General features: G+C 36.1%; 3 protein-coding genes across 4 annotated transcripts in view; 2 read left to right on the top strand and 1 right to left on the bottom strand.

Annotated features, from left to right (window-relative positions):
- LOC131434751 (carbohydrate sulfotransferase 11) overlaps positions 1–4,315 on the bottom strand; it is a 53,390-nt gene extending 49,075 nt beyond the window's left edge. The window contains exon 1 of one of the 2 annotated variants that reach the window (XM_058601831.1): positions 3,946–4,315. The gene's annotated coding sequence lies outside the window, so the exon portion shown is untranslated. The remainder of the gene's footprint in view (positions 1–3,945) is intronic. The other variant, XM_058601830.1, reaches the window with a different exon arrangement.
- LOC131434750 (uncharacterized) overlaps positions 1–10,828 on the top strand; it is a 61,786-nt gene extending 50,958 nt beyond the window's left edge. Inside the window, exons 2-5 of the mRNA XM_058601829.1 lie at positions 9,689–9,875; positions 9,947–10,333; positions 10,398–10,495; positions 10,565–10,828. Coding sequence (XP_058457812.1) covers positions 9,689–9,875; positions 9,947–10,333; positions 10,398–10,495; positions 10,565–10,787 — 895 coding nt within the window. The 3' untranslated portion in view covers positions 10,788–10,828. The remainder of the gene's footprint in view (positions 1–9,688; positions 9,876–9,946; positions 10,334–10,397; positions 10,496–10,564) is intronic.
- A 6,434-nt stretch (positions 10,829–17,262) lies between these two features.
- Positions 17,263–18,620, top strand: LOC131435714 (adenine phosphoribosyltransferase). The gene is made up of 3 exons (XM_058603867.1): positions 17,263–17,518; positions 17,887–18,124; positions 18,181–18,620. Exons 1-3 carry the CDS (start codon positions 17,442–17,444, stop codon positions 18,415–18,417), a joined length of 552 nt encoding a protein of 183 aa, XP_058459850.1. The 5' UTR covers positions 17,263–17,441; the 3' UTR covers positions 18,418–18,620.
- The last annotated feature ends 2,093 nt before the right edge of the window (positions 18,621–20,713 follow it).

Below are 20,713 nucleotides of genomic sequence, written 5' to 3'. Positions count from 1 at the left end.
CTGGTAAACAGCTGAATGCCTGTTCAAAAATTAGAAACCGATACCGATTTTTCAATAACAGCTCGGTGAATTGATAAATTTTTCGAAAACTATTCTGTGAAAACTCGAAGTTGACTTTCAGTAATATTTGTAGCCTATTTTTGAACGTACTAAAATTACTCAAACTTTTTAAATTTATCGTTTTACGGACCTAAATGACACAGTTGAAAAGGTCCTTAAACAAATTAAAAAAAAAATATTCATCGTTTTGAAAATTATGAGAATTTGACAAAAGAAAACAAAACGTCTAGTTTCGTAACAATTTTAAGTTACGTGGCACCGTAGTTAGCTTTGTGTATAAATATAATACAAAATGTATTACATAAAATTGCAACTGTTGGAAAACATAAAATTGCAACTGTTGTTTTACATAAAATTGCAACTGTTGGGAAAATCATGATCAGAAAAAGAGTTCCTCGAAGTTCACAATTGATTTTCTGTGTCAGCGAAACTTGATGACGAATTTTCACCCACAGAAGGGGTAATCGAAAGGAAGAAGAGTCTCCGATGATGTTTCGATACTGAATTTCTACTACACTTCAGTTCGACTTCGAAGTGATTATAGCGACGAAAGGTTGTTCCAATCCCAGCTGGTTGATTACACTACACTATTTAGATTTAGAAACTCAATAAAATGCTATTTATTTGATTTATAGAAGTAACAGGAGCGCAGGATTTTGCATGTCTCGAACATACAGCAGGCGCAGTGTTTGAATGACGTGTTTGAATTGACGTAGCGATAACCTGCGCTCCTGTTACTTCAGCTGTTACTGTTACTCCACCACCATGGCATTTTTGAATAAATTTAAAATACTCCACCACTATTGATCCACTCATCAACAGAGTATCAAATTGCAAGAGCTAAGAATTTAGCATTTTTTGTTTCATTTCAACCACCATACGCGCACTGAACATTTTCAGAAAGGCTTTTTTCTTGAATATCTTCGAGAAGAATGTTTTCTGTTCAGCTATTCACAACTGATTTTTGCCTTTCTCATATAGAAAAGTTACGCAATCACTGTGAAAACCGACTTTTGAACCGAGGCCCGGAGGGCCGAGTGTCATATACCATTCGACTCAGTTCGTCGAGTACGCAAAATGTCTGTATGTGTGTATGTGTTTGTATGTAACCGTTTTTGCACTCCCTTTCCCCGGAGATGGTTGCACCGATTTTCATGAGCTTAGATTTAAATGAAAGGTCTTGTAACCCCACATAAAGTTCCTGATTTTTTTTCGAATCCGACTTCCGGTTCCGGAATTACAGGGTGATATGTGCAAAAAAATGAAAATAAGTGCACTTACTTTTCTCAGAGACGGCTGAACCAGACTTAGATTAAAATGAATGGTAAAATTGTCCTTTACAAAGTTCCTGAGTTTTATTTTGATCCGACTTCCGGCTCCTGAGCTACGGGGTGATTAGTGATAAAATCCTTATTTCAAATTACTTCCTCACTTTTCTCAGAGATGGCGTGACCGATTTCAACAAACTTAGATCCAAATGGAAAATACAAAACGTCCAAATTTCATTCGGATCCGAATTCCGGTTCCGGAATTATATGGTTAAATGTGTTGAAAATTGAATACTGGCACTTGAAGCGCCAAAACTAAACACGTAAAAATATTTCTTAACTTGCCTTGAAACTATTCCAATCGGTAGCCATTGTCAATAGACAACCAAAGAACCCAATTCCGGTTATGCTGGTTCTCGTTTTCTGATTCCGGAAGCACCGGAAATAAAAAGTAAAATAATTTCCAGTCATTGTCAGTAGACAGCCAAACATTGATTTGGCTTTCCTTCTTTTTGGGTTTTTTTATGAACGACCGAAGATTGTAGCCATAGACTCAAAAATGAATCTCAGTCACTTTTCTCGAACCAACTTCGATTATACCGGTTCCCAGACTCGGTTTCGGAAGTACCTCTTTTCGTTTCCTCAGCGATGGCCTACCCGATCTGAGTACTGTTCCACTTTGTAGGTCATACTAGTTTATGGACAAACCTTAAGAATCAAAGAAAATTATTTTGAAGAATACCACACATTTATATATGAGAATATGTGAGATATGAGAAAGTTAATTACTACTTTTTACCAGCTCTTAGACAGTTTTCGAAATCCATCTAGACAAAATGTCTTGTCTTTTGAGGTGATCCAAGTTTGAAACCAATTTTAGATTTTTGCAAAAGAAGTAAATCGATGAACTGCTAGATCGTGTTGCATCCAACCATCAGTAATCAGAAGGAGACATGTCAGGAGAGTATTGCGGGTGCGGCAAAACGTCCCACTTGAACGTTTCCAAATATTTCATCACGACCTTTGCGACATGAGGCCGATCGTTGTCATGCAGGACAATAACTTCATCATGCTTGTATTCCGGCCGTTTTTATTTGCAGCCATTATTGTATCGCCTGGTAGTACACAACATGACCTTCGAACCATGATGAATATTCGGCTTAGGTGTTGATGTTGAGGTCGATGGCAACAATTGACCGGGCAATGCTTAGTATTTTTCCTCTTGGGGTTATCATAGAATGTTCATTTTTCACATTCACATTTTAGTTAGCACAAAATTATTCATATTCAACACTGAAAACCAATTTTTTTTTTAAACTCGAAGCTGAACTGAATATTAATGACAGATGTCTAAAATTTTGGAACTATCTACGAAAGCTGTTCAATATTCATAACAGCCGGAACCATTTTTTTAAAACGGGCTGAACAAATTTATACTCTCAATAGATTTAAATGAAAGGTGTAATAGTAATATACAGAACTTGTGCACTTTATCCGCATCCGACTTTCGGTTTCGGAATTACGAGGAGCTTAAACTCTCAAACTGCCGTTTAGAATGCTTTCTAAATTTGATTCTACATTGTGATTCCTATGAAAAATTATTACAAATTTGCTAAGATTTGTTGATCTTTATGATTGATGACCTATCAAAGTTTTTTTTTCTAGTACAAGTCCAGAATAAACTAAACTAAACTTTATTTTCCTATTTTTTTAATCAACGATTCGGCATCTAAAAAGGTGTTTTTGATTCAAATTCTAGTGTGATTACTGAATCTGTATTTGAAATGTTAGCTTGACAAAATTCCTAAACGTTTGATTATTCGTTTTTTGTTCAGTCGACTTCAAAAAAGTAACTCAAAATAAGTGTTGTATTTTTTTTATAAATAATACTGACTGTATTTCGCAGTCAGAGCTTGACTAAATAGGCTCAGTTTATCGGAGGGTTATCGATTTCTGCGGAACTGTTTTAAATAACTTGTCAGTAAGAGCGAGGTATTTTCGTTTTCGCGAAATGATTTCTTCTTCCATCCGGTAACAAATGCATACATTTGCCATTCAGTCAATACTTGTTAATTTTTAATGCATGATGTACGGCCGAGGACTAGAATGCTTTCGTCGTTTTGGTTACCCACGAAATCGTTATCAATGTTCTATGGCTCTGTTCAGAATCACGATATCCTAATAAATTATTCTCATATTAAAACATAATATTCACAAAATTTTACAGTGCTGTCAGCAGTTGGTGATTTGATTCGCTAGATTTCGCACCAGACTAGTAATCGTAGCCTACTGCGTGATTTTTCAAAGTTAATGCCAAATTCATAAACTCCCACGTTTATTGTTTTCTGCGTGCCATTCCTTCCCAATTAGGCCCACAGTATCCTTTGTCTCTCATCACAAGAGCGTTCAATTTTCCGCGCGCACACACACACACACAGTTTCTACTGTGCTGTCCTTCTACTCGAGAGCATATCTTTCGCACCCGTTTCGTCATATTCCAAGCCTCTAGACTGACTGAATCCTTTACTGTATTATTGAGCACGCGAGTTAAATTTTTCCGTAGAGTAGTAAAATTGCACGGTTCGTGTGCTGGCTATTGGAAATTGATTTTTTTTACCTTTTCGTGAGAAGATTGATGCCACTTTGTCATTTATTTCAACACAAAACAGTAAAAATAGCACAACACTGCGGTCGGAGAGCGACGCTGCTGATAATCACAACTGTCAGACAAACGTTGATTGCACTAATCGACATAGAAAAGAGTTCCACGTTATCTTCAACTGATTTTTGCTGTCCGATTTTCGAGGTTTGATAAAATAAAACAATGAATCGAAAAGTGTGAGATGCTCTAAATAAGCGACACGGCCGAGTTTGTGAAGAGGAAGTGATGGAATGTTGCCAAAGAGTAAACGCGTGACCGTCGTTTCTGTTGTTCCTGGCGTTTGGATGTTGACGGCACAAAGTTCTCTGCCAAACTGAAATTCTACCGGAATGCGAAATCAGCAGCTCGCTGCGCTACGCTGGGAGGAAAATTGGGTTTTCCCACCCGACTGAGAGAGGAGTGACCACTGCGCGAAACGAGTGAGTACGAGAGTGAGTGACCGGAATGGATAATGCAGTATTTTTCGGAGATTCTCACAGCCTATTGTGAGTGACGGCGGATGTCACGTTTTGCGACGTTGTGAGTGCAATGCTGGTTTAGTTGTCCGATTAATGCATGCATCTTAGCGTCCGAAGTATTGTTGATGGAGAAAGCTTATTACGGGTTTCGGGATGATTTACGAAAAGTTCACTGTGGGCTGAAATGAGCGAGTGGCAGTTTATTTGCTTATTCCGTACGATTAGTTTATTACGCATTAGAGACTTCAGTTTGAGAGTGATAAGAAAGTGAAATTTTAGTGCAATTTTCACAATATTTTATACAACTATGATGATAAAATCAATTTGCACTTGAATTAAACATTTTTTTGGCCAACGCAATCATGAGTATTTTTTCTGTTATCCTTTTCCAGCTTAAAGAGATATCTTAACAGTGGAAGGTTATCAAATTGTTTTCGGATGACATGTTTAACATCGTCAAGTAAGTGTGTACAGGAACCGTTGCATGGCCAGTTCTACCTACTGACAAGGATGGTTTTTATCATATCAAAGAACGTTCACTAGCAACTCTTCACACGATTCAATCAGTACCATCAAAGAGAGACGGATATCATCGCAGCAAGAATAAACCGGCATGGTTCAATTAACATAGAATAGAATAGTGCGAGAGCCAATTTCTCTCGATGACCTGTCTGAGAATCAAAGGCTAGCACGCTGCTTTGGGGATTCTCTCTGAAGCAACAAACGGTCGCTCATTCTCGTTTCGCGATCCGATTCTACATGGGCAGTTGATAATTGCGATAGAATCATTTTACTATTGCCGCTTATTCTAACTATGTGCATATAATCTTTGTATAAGTTGTGTCTATGAAAATGTATGTGAATGTTCCACACAAAGGTTTTGAAATATTGCAACCTAGTATGAGAATCATCAAGTCGAATCATCGATTCGATTTTCTGTGATAATTGTCAACTTGGTAAATTCCACACAGCACCGTTCATTACCAGACTGTAAATTTTTTTAAGGGCCGTGAAATACTCAGAGTATGAAGTGGAGAGAAGAAATGTAGAAAAATTTTCTCACGATTCATGCATTGAGAGACACGAGTTCTTGTAGCATCTTCTATCTGATTGAAAATGTTGTATACCATGTAGAGAAATATCGAGCTTATCGGGAATCACCAACACTGCCTGCCTACTGATACTAAGAGAACCCTTCCATTCAAGTCAGGACTCGAACATACGGCATCTGGCTTGTTGGACCAGCGCCTCAATAACCATTCACACTGAAATGTTACACATGAGCTGTTTGGAAAAATTGGAGATATTTAAAAGGTGTTGGTCTGGCAAGCAATTTGTACCTGTGGTTTGCGGTCGTCGATTTTCTCCACGAATGGCACAATTAACGCCAAGGTGTACGAGGTAACGAATGTTTGAAGAAGAGAATGCTGCCACTGTACATAAAGCATAAGGCATCTCCTCTCTTCTGGCCGGATTTGGCTTCAGCCCACTACGCCAACTCCGTTTTACAGTGGTTGTCAAAAAATAATGTACAATTCGTGGAAAAGGACATCAACTCACCGAACTGCCCGGATGTTGTTAAGCGGCACTTTCGGAAGGAAGGTACAGTGTCCCAAAACATCCAGGAGTTGAAAAAACTGGACAGCTGCCACCAGGAAAGTCACAAAAGTAACTGCAGAATTTAATGAAGAATGTCAAGTTCAAAGTGCGAGCGTTTCACAGAAACTAGAATTTTCTTCAATATAATCAGTGAAATGCATAAAAATGTAATTTTTCTACCATATATCGAAAACTGATGTCAAAATATGTTTATTTCGCTTTTTTATTCAATAATCAATGTTGCTAACTACTTTTCGATACACGTATTAAAGGTGCGATACGAAGATCCGGCGTGCATAAAAACGGATCCATCATCAACCAAGTCTCACGTGGTCTTTAGTTTTTCAGACGACATTAAAATTATTGGAGTGGATCGTAGAGGTGTGGAAGAGGCTTTGTGACCTTCAAGAGAGAAGCTGCGAGTATAAGGTTAACGATAAGCTTTACGTTTTCAAGACAAAGTGCATGGTGGTTGGTAAAGAACGAGGGGATTGATGAGGTACGATACGAGGTTGTTGAAGAGTTTATATATCTTGGAACACTAGTGACATGCGATGTTATCCGTGAGGCGTGTTGTAGCTGCTAATGGGGCTTTCTACGGACTCCGTAACTCACGTAGACTCAATACTCGGCGATAAAGAAGAGAAGAATGGAGAATAACGCAGACTCATGAATCACGAGCTCAATCAAGTGTATAAACATGTGGATATCGGAAGGCTTATTAAACACGGCAGACTACAGTGGACTGTACATATAGCTGAAACTCGAACCGAACCCGAACCCGGGTCATGAACGGGTCCCAGTTTTTTTCATTTTCAACGGGTAAGGGTCGGGTTCGATTCAAAAAAATTGATCTGATTTCAAGTTTTCTTCGGATTCGAGTCGGGTTTAGGGTTGGAAGAAAAATTAATCTCGGGTTCGAGTCCGATATGGATTAAAGTTTTCTATTTTCTATTGGGTACGGGTCGGGTTTGGAAAAGGGCTTAGCCGACCATCTCTAACATGTCGCAAGAATGCCGAGAAAAAGATTAGCCTACATGAATGATTTCTAAAACGATATGAATTTTTGTCACGAACGATAGCGAGTTAGAGTGCTTTTAAACGAAACTGGATTGTTCAGTGCAAAACATTTACAGTTTTTTATTGACAATTTCTGATTTCTGAAATGTGACTCGACGTTTTGACATTTTGTCTGTCAGATGCACTTATTTTTTTCGAAGATGATGGAACCCATTTTTACAAACTTAGATTCGAATGAAAGGTCTCACATACTTGTATAACGATACTGACTTTCATTAGAAGACTACTTTCGGTTCCGAAAATACATGGTGGTGAGTAAACAAATATTCATTCAAGAGCGTGTACGTTATTGGCCATAAAAATTTATTTAGGAGATATCGGTTATTAGCTCCCGGTTCCTGAAGTACCAGAAATAGTAGCCAAAAACCTACGCCCGTGTCATCTAAATTTGTCACGAAACTTTTTTTATTTAAAAGTTATGTCAGCTGCTGGTCAGACAACCCCACTTTCCAGTTCCGGATGCACCAAGTCAAAAACCTCAATGCCGAGCTCATTTCATATTTACAGTGATGGAATTTCATATTCTTAGTTTCAAATGAAAAGTTTTATGGCTGTATACAGTACTGGTGAATTTTATCCGGATCCTAAAGGGTGATTTTTTTGCTGGTATCTTTTTGGCAATACTGTTTTTGACAGATCACGCGTGAATCGTGTCTTGTGTCATTGACAAACTTTTTCAGTTTGCACTATAATTCAATAATGACTTACAACGCCTAACATTTGGTGAATGGTCGAGAAATTGTATTAGGCGACGAAGTTCATTTTTGGTTGAATGGAACGTCAACAAGCATATTGACGCATCTGGAGTGAAGACCGACCAGAAGCATTGCAAGAGCTACCAATGCATCTAAAAAAATGTCACTGTTTGGTGTGGGCCGGTGGCATCATCGGGCCATACTTCTTCAAAGGCGACGATGCGCAGTGGTCCCAATCATGTCAAAGCACGCGTTTTTTGTGCTTCAAGGGTTAATTTTGGGTTAGTTACATGTACTACATATTCCAGTATCAATATCTCGAAAATGTGGAAATATGTGGAACCAATTTCAACAAAGTTTGAAGGTATGATCAAAGCACTATTAGAAACACTAGTAGTCACAACTTAAATTCAGTTAAATTTATATGAAAATACACTTTTAAAAAAGCATGTGTATACAAAAACATGTATTTTGATAATTAAAATATAACTTGACAAATATATCTATTTTGATAATTAAAATATAATTGTAGAACATTCAAGAATTCTAAAAATTCATTGAAAAAAGTTATGATAGAAAAACTCAATTTTGGGAGTCTTAATAATTTTCAAAATAATTTTGTTAACTCATTTGTAGGTAGATTAATGACAACTTTGAGTATACTAAAAGAAGCAGACTATTTCAAATAGAAATTCTTCTGAAGACATGAAAGCTCTAAAATTAACCCCCGAAGCAGAAATAAAAAAAAAACGTGTGTTTCGACATGTTTGGGACCACTGTACGATGGGCGGAACGTTACTGTGAATGGCGAGCGGTACCGTGATTGACGATTTTTTTTACCCAAAATGGAAGAATTGGACATGCCTGACAGGGGTGTTTCAACCAGACGGCGCCACATCCCACATGTCATGCGTCATGCGAAACAATGTCCAAACTGAGAGCCACATTCGGTGAACAGTTTATCTCATGTTTATGACCCGTCAATTGGCCATCTAGATCATGTGATTTAACGCCTTTGGACTATTTCGTGTGGGTCCATGTTATCCATCTTTAAACATTAAATTAAATTGATCGTTCTGTCGATTGCAATAAACATTTCATTAATTTTCTCATTTTTTTGTTTATTGTTTTTTAAATCAAATCCTATACCTCTTAAAAATCACCCTTTATTTCGCATTCTGAAACTACAGGGTGAAGTGTGTTCAAAATTCTTCTGAATTTGGGAGAAATTCTTCTAAATTTGATTATTTAAAACTGTCTCAATTTGTAGGATATTATAGTTTATGCCCAAACAAACATTCTTGTTTTTATGTAAGATTAAATGGAAAACGAATGGGTAGTATCAGAAACATAACCGGATTGACGTGAATAGAAATAAAATAGGCAGAAAAAATAGGAATAGAAAATCGCTTACCATTATTTGAAACGATGCCTATATAAAGTACGTCTTTAAATATTATAATACACAACGAAATGGTAAGAAACGTCGCCGTTATGTGTTTCTACTCAAGGGACAAAACTACAGAGTTGCCAACTATAACAAAACATATATAAACCATCAATATATGGAAGATTCAATAAAAAAAAGCTGCAAAAAGAGCACGAATGTTTGAATCAATCTTCTTTGTTGGGCCAATTTGTGAATAATAATTTTCATGATATTTTATTTTCTTTGTCTACAATATTGTTTACGATGTTATGGCTAAACTAACAATTTCATCATCATTTTTACAAGCATGTTTACATATCATTTTAATTGTTATCACGATAACTTACATTTTGACATTTGTCGTTCAAGCAGTCTCATTAAAACAATTTTTTTAAACTACTACAAAACATGCTCCTGTTCTCTCATTCTCGTTTCAGACGTCTAACCTTAACGAACCTGAGCTTGTTTCTGGATAATGCTTCTAAGGCTCGTCTTGCTTATTCGTGCAAATTTTACCAGTTAGATGACGATGATATCTTGTTCAAAAACTACGAACAAATTCTGGCTGCCGAGGATATCATATCCGATGTCCCCTTGTTCCAGCAAGAATGGGCCGTGCCAAAGGTTTTGGGACCGTTTACTGCGCTTCAACAGTTCAACCAATCTATCTTATAAGTTTATTATTTTGTTTCCAGAACAATGTACTTCATCCGGAACAATCAGCTATTTTCGTGGCCACAATGGAGTTGACATCCGTCCTTGATCAGCTGGAAACGGCAACCACTTTTGAGTGCTTTGTTCTGTACGACGTGGCTACGCTGGAAGCAAATATCTGCGACCGACTTCAGCTGTATTTGGGAGCGTTAGAAGTGAAACGAAGTGATCTGTTCAGTGATAGATGTGCTGTTAGTTTTAAGGACAGTCGAAGTATTTTCAAAGATCTCCTTTCGTTGACCGCAACCTCTGAGTTTGTAGCTATTGAAGTTAGTTTTGAGAAAGCGCCCGATCGGGGTTTGGACCGGTTCTTCATTGAAGCGCTCAAGTTTCAGTCAGTTTTGTTGACTAGCGCAATCCATTCCCAAGTAAGTAGTTAGTTACAATGAAAATACGAACATTCAATTGATAATGACTATTCGATTGACGCAGGAAATTTTGTACTACCCTGATAGCGGATATTGGCAGGGAGTGCTGATTAGATTGGATGAATTGAATCAATCTAAACAAAAAATTAAAATTTACGGCAGGTAATTGTCTTTTCCAGTTATTACCTCTTTTGAAAAATATCATCATCTATCATTGTCTACCATTTACAGATATAAACATCAGATAATAACACTGATTCAAACCATTTATTCGGACTATGAGGAAAGGTGCTCTTTGATGTTAGCAGAAGATAAAAATACTACCTTGGAGGAATTCAAGGACAGCATCATCAATGAACTGAAGGTGAAAATCGAAAAGCCATTGGATATTCAGCAAATCGCTTCCCATGAGCTGAAAACAGATTCTATCTATTCAAAGTTGGCCCTAGAATAAAGACAAAATTAAAACGATCAAATAACTTTGCAGCATATTATAGCAACTCCATAATAAAGTGGTCCGCCAAATGTACAGCCAGGATCAGTCACCGTTTGAGTTGTTTTACCGCGTTTCGACTCCCAATCATTTCATACCATTGACCTTGACTGGGCGTTTAACAGTCCGTTGGAGCAGTCTACTTTTGGTGGTTGTTCAATGGAGGTCTAATTTTATCTATCATCAATGTTATTCAATTTTATTTATATTGTAAACCTTCGATAAGGAAAATCTTTAACATTACCAACCTCTCTTTAAGGTTTCACCCACTTACTTATGAACTGATTCGATATCCGCATGTATTTCGCGGTAGTTGCTTGCGATTTGCGATTTGCGGGTGCCTAGGAATTTATTGGTTTGCAGAGTTTTAGCAGAAAGCCTTTGAAAAAGGTTAAAGTTCAGAAATATGTTTGCTATTTGCCACTGAGATTTTTCGGCTATTTAACTATTCGTCGTGATTTTCATTCTTCGAAATATGAAAATGAGATGATGATGATTACTGAAATGTAATTTTATGAAGACGGCATTTTGCTCACGTGTGATTCCTCTATTCTGGGAATTTTTACCTTGAACTAATGTTTCGAATGCTTTCAAATTACAAAATAGTGATTAATACATAGCGAATTTCCTCTAAAGAATAATTCAAATTAAATTAATCTGAATTATTTCAATTTGTATTGAAAATATTTCATATCGAAATCTTGTAAATACCCTCTCAGCAGGCCGTTCTATTTTGTTGGTCTTTGACCGCTTGTTGAACGACATATTGCACGAAATATTCGTTCAATTTGCTGGAACGGTTTGTTGTTATTTTTTCTCTTGCAAAAACAGTGTGAAAATTAAGTGTTACCTTTACATAGAAAGAAAATTTGTTGTTATTCTACATGAAGTAGAAGTATTGTGCAGGTATATAGTGTTAGTTTAAACAAATAAGTGGAAAAACACTTCAGAAATTCTGCAGTAAAACTAGTCCAACGGGGCTCCAACTCCTCATGTTAAAAATGGCTCAACAATGGACCTCTGTCTGCCGGATTTGTTGAACGAAAAAAATGGCATTCGGTTCAACGGTCTGGACCAATGATCCAACGTACTGGACCAATGAAGGACCACCGTTGAACGTTTTTTACTAAGAGGGTATTGTTGTGATATAGGTAAACCACGGCATGACTTTTTTATTCCCTTTCTCATACATGTATGCATCTTAAATATGTCATATCCAAATGTCACATTCGAATTAAACAAAGTGGAGGAACCAGGTAATTTTTATTATTTTCATTAGATGATGCTCAAATTTTATAACCGAATTCATATTTCGGTTTACACTAGTTCTTGTAATATTTTTCTAACAACAACAAAATGAAGCATTCAGGAATACATTCAGATAGGTTTATATGAAACATTACTTTGATTATTTTTACGTTTCGTCTTTGACTCATCAGTGCAGAGCAGTTCAAATTGAACTGCTTAGTGCTAAACTCGGCAGTTCAATTTGAACCGCTAAGCAGACGTAAAGTTTCTGCTATTTACAGAACACTTTTTGTTTTGCAACGAAGTGCAATGTCTTTTCTGACGTGCCGAACGAAAACGTGTTGTCGACTATTTCTGGCCGATGCAGGTATGGTCATTTAGGGGTTAGCCAAATTTTGTGCTAGGGCACATCACCGTTTTCATTATTTTTACGTTTCGTCTTTGACTCATCAGTGCAGAGCAGTTCAAATTGAACTGCTTAGTGCTAAACTCGGCAGTTCAATTTGAACCGCTAAGCAGACGTAAAGTTTCTGCTATTTACAGAACACTTTTTGTTTTGCAAAAAGTGTTCTGTAAATAGCAGAAACTTTACGTCTGCTTAGCGGTTCAAATTGAACTGCCGAGTTTAGCACTAAGCAGTTCAATTTGAACTGCTCTGCACTGATGAGTCAAAGACGAAACGTAAAAATAATGAAAACGGTTATGTGCCCTAGCACAAAATTTGGCTAACCCCTAAATGATTACTTTGATGTTTGCCAAATTAAATACGTAAGATCTTCTAGGATATCAATTCTCTGTTAGCCGATGAATAAAGTAAAAACGCAATTAATTTCTACACACTTAAACTTCATTTTGAATTTGTCCTAAAACGAACGGCGAAAAGATATTTTACTAAGATTTCGGCAAAGATAACTTGTACCAAAATACTCGGTTTGTTGTTTCCGATTTGTCGGAAATTCAAAATGTTATACTGCCATTCGGTTTTAAAAATTATTGTGTTTAGCAGTAATTGGTCGCTTTACCGAAATTAGTAAATTAATATCAACTTACTCGAATCTCGATAAACAGCTTTTAGACAACCGAGATTCGGCGATTCATAAAAGTAGCCAAAAAAAAGATGAAAATAATGTACGATTCATACGATCCGTCTCCTTCCGTCACAGTCAGCCTCCGTCACCGTCGTTGACGGAGTTGCATGCATTCTTATGGATCGGATACATTCACACGTAACGTCACCGTCAAGGAACGTCTTGACGGACGGAAAGTGTAAACGTTCCGGTAAAGAAAGAATCAAACTAATTTTGACGGAAGCTGACGTTCCCGTGTCTGTGGCGGAAGGAGACGGACCGTCTGAATCGTACTTAAGTGCATGTGCTCATATGTGAAACCAGTTGCAACTAAAAATTAAATCCGAATGTAGTGAAATGTTTCGCAATATCAAAAATGAATTGGGCGATTATTCGTAATGAGAAATCTCCCAGAAAAATGAAGACGCTCGTAACGCTAATCTACTGCATAACATTATTAATTAGAAGCCGGTATGATATATTTCCTTAAATATTCAATGTTTTATTGACTCATTATTTTCGTTAATGAGTTGTTAATTGCTTTCAATAGCTGTTGGGCTCTTTTGTCAAATTTTTCACATGTCACAATCAATGATTCGGTGCTCCATTAATCTGGTCAAGATAGAGTTCCTGCATCAAATATTTTCTGTAAAAAACGTGTTATGTAATGTAATGCAAGTATAGTAATATCTTGAATTATCCATACATACACTTGAACTGTTAAAAGACCCCAAGGAAACGAAAGAAACACTTAAATTTACCTTCTAAAGCACGTGCAAACCATTTTGATTATCCACGAGAGACAAACTCTCTGGTCTATAAGAAACAAAACTGATACGGTTAATTCAAACAATAAACTTAGTTGTCATTACACAAATAAGATCATAGATAAAATGAATCATTTTTTTTATGTAAATGTTAAACACGACTGAATCAACAAATGCGTTGCCATTAGCTTCAACTCAACTTTTGTTGACATGTAATAAATGGCTGATTTATTTCAACGATAAAATCAAATAGATATAATTGTTGATGTAGAAGGGAGAAATTGGTTCAAAACAATCATATTCTAGCTTGAAATTAACAGAAATCATATTTTAAAATCTACTGACTGTTTTGTTATTTTAAACAAGCTCAATTTCTCTGCGTGAACGAAACTTTCACTGTAAGTTGGCTTTGCTCTTTGTATTTTTACAACAACAGAATGTAGGAAAAGATGCAAAAGAACTCAAAATTAAGTAACATGAAGTTTTTATATTCGGTTGATATCTCAGAATCAATTCAACAATTTGAGTTGTGCTTGTATTTAAATATCTGTGTTTTGCCTTTCCATTCATCTGTAACACAACCTATCACATTATTATTTGATTCAGAAGGTTCAAAGTGATATTCAGGAAGAAAAACGAAGTTACGAGCTTCAAATGAAATACATTCTGCATGTGACATTTATTCTGACCATAATAAATTTTCATAGGAGAAGAGGTATTGCTCGTTATTTGCCAAAAAACAGAAGTAAACCGCTATACCTGGCAACATTGAGAAATATACCCAGAGAGTGTTTACGCATAGACAAAGTCATGAGAGCGTTGTTGGGTTAACAGTAAATTGCCCAAAGAAATCAGTGGCACAATTGCTTGAAATTTTGTGATTTGTTGAAGAAAACTTGTTGTATAACTGTAAATAATATGAAAATTTTGTATAAAAAAAATCTACGAATTAGTTGTGATACCACAGTTTATATTTTTTCTCTTGGAGTCATTTTAACTGCTTTTGAACAATATAGGTACAAGCTAAACTCTGAGCTTTCTAGTGTTAAATAGATATAAATATCTGGGTTCCTGCAAAACGAATCGATATTGGAGTGGCGAATAGACAGAATGAGCTATTTTGTACTAAAATTTCATTAAACTGATAACTGATAAAATCCTTTCGCACTAATTCTAACAAGCGACATCAATGTAAAACATATCATGAAGAAAACGAACTTTTTTTTTCGCCGAATCTCAGTAAAATAATTGCCGAGATTTGCATCACTGAGTACTCGGTAGCAAAAGATAAATTTGCGGAATCTCGGCCATCTCAAATTTAACAAATGTCAGCTATTACCGAAATTGTCAGCAAAAAGTTTACTGTCTGCTAGGCATAACCATTACTGAATGTTCGGCAAAAACAACAAAGTGAAATTTATGAATGGCCTTCAGCAATTAAGAGTAAACCAAGATTTTTTTTTTAAATTTCAAACATGGAATTGGAAATCAAGATTTCATCATATTTTCGTATAAATATACAAAAAACATATATTACATAACTTATGTTTCGAGAACGTACAATTGTAAAATATGCAATTCGAACTAAACGACGATTGTCGAATATGTTGGTTGACGTGTCTTTGAAGTTCTTCGACATATCCTTAAATGACTTTCCTACACTTAAAGCAAGATCTGGAAAGGGTTTTCTACAAATAATCAATAATAATATGTATTAATTATACGTACTGATTAGATCGATTCTCACGTCTTCCTTTTGAACTAATTCCATTTTTTCTAATGACCATCGGAAATTTTCTCCGAAACATTTCATTAGAAAATAACTGCATAGTTCCCAGCGAAAATGTAAAACGTTAATGACAGTTTTCTAGCTGAATTTTGGCAAAAGCTAACACATAAAGGCAAACGCATTTGCTGATTTCGGTACAATTGTTAATCACTGATGAGTTCAGCTTAAGATTTAACCAAATCTGGCCAAAAAGATGCACATTTCCGAAAAATCAGTAACGAACCTCGGAAAACGTAATATTACTGATTACTGAGCAATCAGTAATCATTGTGTGTTGCCGATCTGTGTCGGCATTTTACTTAACCGAGCTCGAGAATTGATTTTAAGTGTGTAGTTCGTTTGGGTAAAGCGTCAGATCCTCATCGAATTGTCTCTGTCATACACTTAAACCCATTAAGTATACATTCTTCGATAGAGTTAAAATCGATATGAAATGAACAAAGCGGGTGTAATACAAAACTTTCATAAGAATCATTCTTCTGTTTGTTTTGCACTATCGATAAACAGATAGACTAGCTAGATCAGCTTAAATATTGTTGATCAGTATTTTGCCGAAAAACAATCACTCAACCAAACGACGAATGGTTTCGATTCATATATCTCTGGTAAAGTACATAGAGAAAATATAGCATATTTTTTAAAATTTTGAGTTGTTTTGAATCATTTCTCCCATACGCTATTTCCATTATTCGTCAAACACAAAAAGCAAAACCGTCCACCAGCTAAAGCTTCATTCAATAAGCTGAAATAAATTACTAATTAAATAATTTACTACTAACTCATCTTTCAATACATTTTTGGATGTGCCTTACACTCAGGCAAAAAATATATGGAATTTCATAATGATTTCGTATGATTTTTAGCCACAAGAATATCGTAAGCGAATCATAAGATCGCCTTATGAAATCCCGAAAACAGGAATTCCAATAAAACGCCTTATGAAATTTATACGAAATTTTTAGGAACATTGTGCGAAAATTCTATGATAAACATAACTTCTCTCATATATTGTGAAGTTCATAAGTTGTTCGTATGAAAACTATAATAGTGATAGATAAGATGTACATTGCAGAGGTATATTTTTCATATTTATCTTATGAAATTTCGATTTTGGTGATTTTTGATGCATCATAAGATTTGCCTTATGATTTTCACTACTCAATTTGCCTGAGTGTATGGAAACTACTTTGAGCAAAATTATGCAGTTTTTCGGTTCTGTGTACAGATGTGGTTCCGATTTATTTGGTTTTGGTTTAATCTTCAAGTGAAATCGCCAGTAATAATGCAGGGTTTTGACGACTCTCTAACTTATTGTCTCTGTTGGTGACCTGTCATCATCTTTTGCATTTTGTCTGGCAACCCTGAAGTAATTAAGTTTGTGCACGCAGAAAAAAGTGCGAAATTGTTACGAATGTTTGACCTACATTATATTTCAGTTATTGTTGAACCCGTTCTGAAGATTGAATATAAAAATAAATATATAGCTAAATACCGTAAAACATTTTCTAAATCGAATCAAACCTCTTTTGGAATTAGGATAGTAGTTCTACTGGAGTATTTCAATACATGTATTGCGGATAAATACGAATCATGATTTTCATGCGTGCCTTATCATGCAGTAAACAACATCGATCTGTCATTGAATCAGCTGTTGCATATTTCGCCGATATGTTTTTGATGCAGTCTTCATGAGCTGATAACTGATAATCATATTTTCCGATCAGTACAAGTCGTGTTGCAGAAAATGTCCGACAATTTGGAGCTAGTAAAAAAGCACATTGGAGAGTATCCTGATTTTCCAAAGAAAGGCATTTTGTTCAAGTAAGTTCGTGTTCGCATATAAACGTGGTAACTTATTCTCTTGGGCTTTTAGAAATACACAAAAATATCTCCAAATAAATAATATATTGCAGCTTATGATGTCCAGCAATTCTGATAAATACACTACACATTTGAATAGTTTGTCGTGTTTTCTTACAAAATCGAATCACCGTGATGAATTTGTTTTTAAATGTACGTGGCTGAATGAGTATGGTTTTGATTGTCAATTTAACATTAGGCTTTCGTTTTCTTGTCTAATCTGTCGTGTGTGCGTGTGATTTTTTCGTAAATATATTATCCTTGATTGACTAACAATATAACTAAGCAATTCTAACACTAATCACAATCGCAAATAATTTTTCCTGTAGAGACATTTTCACGGCTCTACGAAATGGTCCGGTCTGCCAAGCACTGAAACATCTTCTGGTCGAGCATGTTCGACAGACCTGTCCCGATGCAAAGGTCATAGTTGGCCTTGAAGCACGTGGTTTTTTGTTTAGTCTAATGATCGCTGCCGAACTGGGGATTTCCTGTGTACCGATTCGGAAGAAAGGAAAACTTCCTGGCCCGTGTGTGCAGTACGAATACGAGCTGGAATATGGAACGGTATTGTTTAACGATGTACATTGTTGTATCACTATTCTAGAATGGTTTCATTTCAGGACATTTTTGAAATTCAGAAAGATAGTATTGAACCAGGCCAGAAGGTTGTCGTAATCGACGACCTGTTGGCAACAGGCGGATCCATGGAAGCCGCCAATAAATTGGTCCAACAAATCGGAGGAGTAGTCGAACAAAACATTGTCGTCATAGAACTGACTACGCTGGGAGGTAGAAACAAGCTGGAGTCTTCCGGTTGGAAAGTACATTCCTTTATTCAATACCATGATGTTGAATAATTTCTGTTGATACGTTTTCAAAAGACGGTTAGTTTTAAGGTTCGGAAGAGAAGACCAACGTGCGAATAGGGTCAATATTATTCAGTCATTTGTTATCTGTGCGATGAAGAAAAAAAATGCGTGTTGGGTTTATGCTAAGACTTAACATTTATTACATGCGTTTCTTTGTTACGTAAACTAAAATAAAATCTCATTTCAATCAATATCTAAGCTGATTCCTCACTACATGTCTTAGAACTGTTGTTTACTTTATTGACTTCGATTCTGGTTAGCTTGTTAGCTTAATTGATTTTTTTCTCCATTCGCCTATACCATTCCATATTTATTGTTACCATAGATCAAAGTTTATCTGTGGTAACTCATACCAAATAAAAATCGATATTCTTTTCCTATTGAAATCCCGAATGATCTCTTCTCTTGCACTTACACATAAGTTTTCAGTTTCGCCCTTTGATTAGGAAATAGTGAATCATATTCGTTGCATCATACAACATTTTAGAGGGGCCAATGTCAGTTAGGGCATATTCAGGAGCCCGAATGTCATATACCAGTCGACTCAGCTCGACGAACTGAGCTGATGTCTCTGTGTGTATGTAACGGAAAAGTGCACTCGATTTTCTCGGAGATGGCTGGACTGATTTTCACAAACTTAGCTGCAAATGCAAGGTCTTACAATCCATATAACACTATTGGATTTCATCAGGATTCGGCTTCTGGTTCCGGAATTATAGGTTGAAGTATAAAAATTCTATTTTCAGGATAGTGTTTTATATATGACACGAAAAAAACAAGCCAAATACATTTAAATAGCCCTATAATTCTTCAATTAGGTAGGTATGGTTAGTTTATGACCAAATACGTTGACTTCGATTATACCGGATCATCGTTTTTAGTTCTTGAAGTACCGGAAAAGTGCTAGTGTACTCTAAACCGGAAATCACACCAATTTCTCAGAAACGGCTAAAGCAATCTTCGCGAACTCAGATTCAAATGAAAAGTATTATGTTTCCATAAGTTAATGTAGAATTTTATCCAGATCCGGCTTCCGGTTCCGGAAATACAGGGTAGTGTGCATGAAATTGCAACCTGGCATTTAGAGCGATAATATTAAACACGTAAAAATCCTTCTAAATTTGGTTCAAAACTGTTCAATTATGCTAGTTGCTAGCCAAACTAACCGATTTCAGCTATGCCGGTTCCTAGCTCCCGGTTTCGGTAATACCGGAAACTCAAAAATGGAACTCTCTTCATGTTCTCAGAAACAGCTAAGTCGATTTTCACAAACTTAAACTCAAATAATAGGGTCAACGTTAATATCGATCAACAAGCAATAGAGTATTCAGTTTAATTTTCTCTCATATTGAGTTTCATTGGATGATAATGACTTGCAGTTCAGTTTAGTTTTCGATAAAAATACACTGGAAGTTTGAACATGAAATAGCTTTTGTTTGAAAAATTTTATTTCCTGAAAAGCGTTCGTCTTTCAATGTATGGGCGGTTGGTAGGGAACAAAACCATCTACCTTCGAAATTTTTTTTTATCGAAATCAAAAATGTTTTTTTGTAAATCGATTTAAAATTTTTAAAGTCAATTTTTTTCAGTGTAGGACTCTATATGGATTTTTTCCAGCCATCCCTCTCAGCAGGCCGTTCTAACAGATCGGCTGAAAAGTTCGTATCGTTTCTATGAGAGGGCGCCACTAGAATTAAATCCATACCATTTTCAGTTGGTACCAACCTTCAAAAGATACGTGCATAAATTTGAAAGCTGTCTGATTATTAGTTTGTGAGATATTGCATTTTGAGTGAAGCTACTTTTGTTATTGTGAAAAAAATGGAAAAAAAGGAATTTCGTGTGTTGATGAATCACTACTTTTTAATGAAAAAAAGTGCCGCCGATACCAAAAAATGCCTTGATGAGTGTTATCCAGACTATGCACCGGGCGATCCAACAATTCGTAAGTGGTTTGCAAAATTTCGTACTGGTCATATGAGCACCGAAGACGATGAACGCAGTGGACGTCCAAAAGAGGCTGTTACCGATGAAAACGTGAAAAAAATCCACAAAATAATTTTCCATGACCGTAAAATGAAGTTGATCGAGATAGCTGACACCCTAAAGATATCAAAGGAACGTGTTGGACATATTATTCACGAATATTTGGATATGAGAAAGCTTTGTGCAAAATTGGTGCCGCGTGAGCTCACAATCGATCAAAAACAACAACGAATTGATGATTCTGAGCAGTGTTTGGAGCTGTTATATCGAAATAAAACCGATTTTTTTCGTCGATATA

The sequence above is a fragment of the Malaya genurostris genome, chromosome 3 (assembly GCF_030247185.1).
Source record: "Malaya genurostris strain Urasoe2022 chromosome 3, Malgen_1.1, whole genome shotgun sequence".
Classification (NCBI taxonomy): domain Eukaryota; kingdom Metazoa; phylum Arthropoda; class Insecta; order Diptera; family Culicidae; genus Malaya; species Malaya genurostris.
Note: the sequence above shows the minus strand (reverse complement) of the source record. Positions and strands in the feature narration are given on the sequence as shown.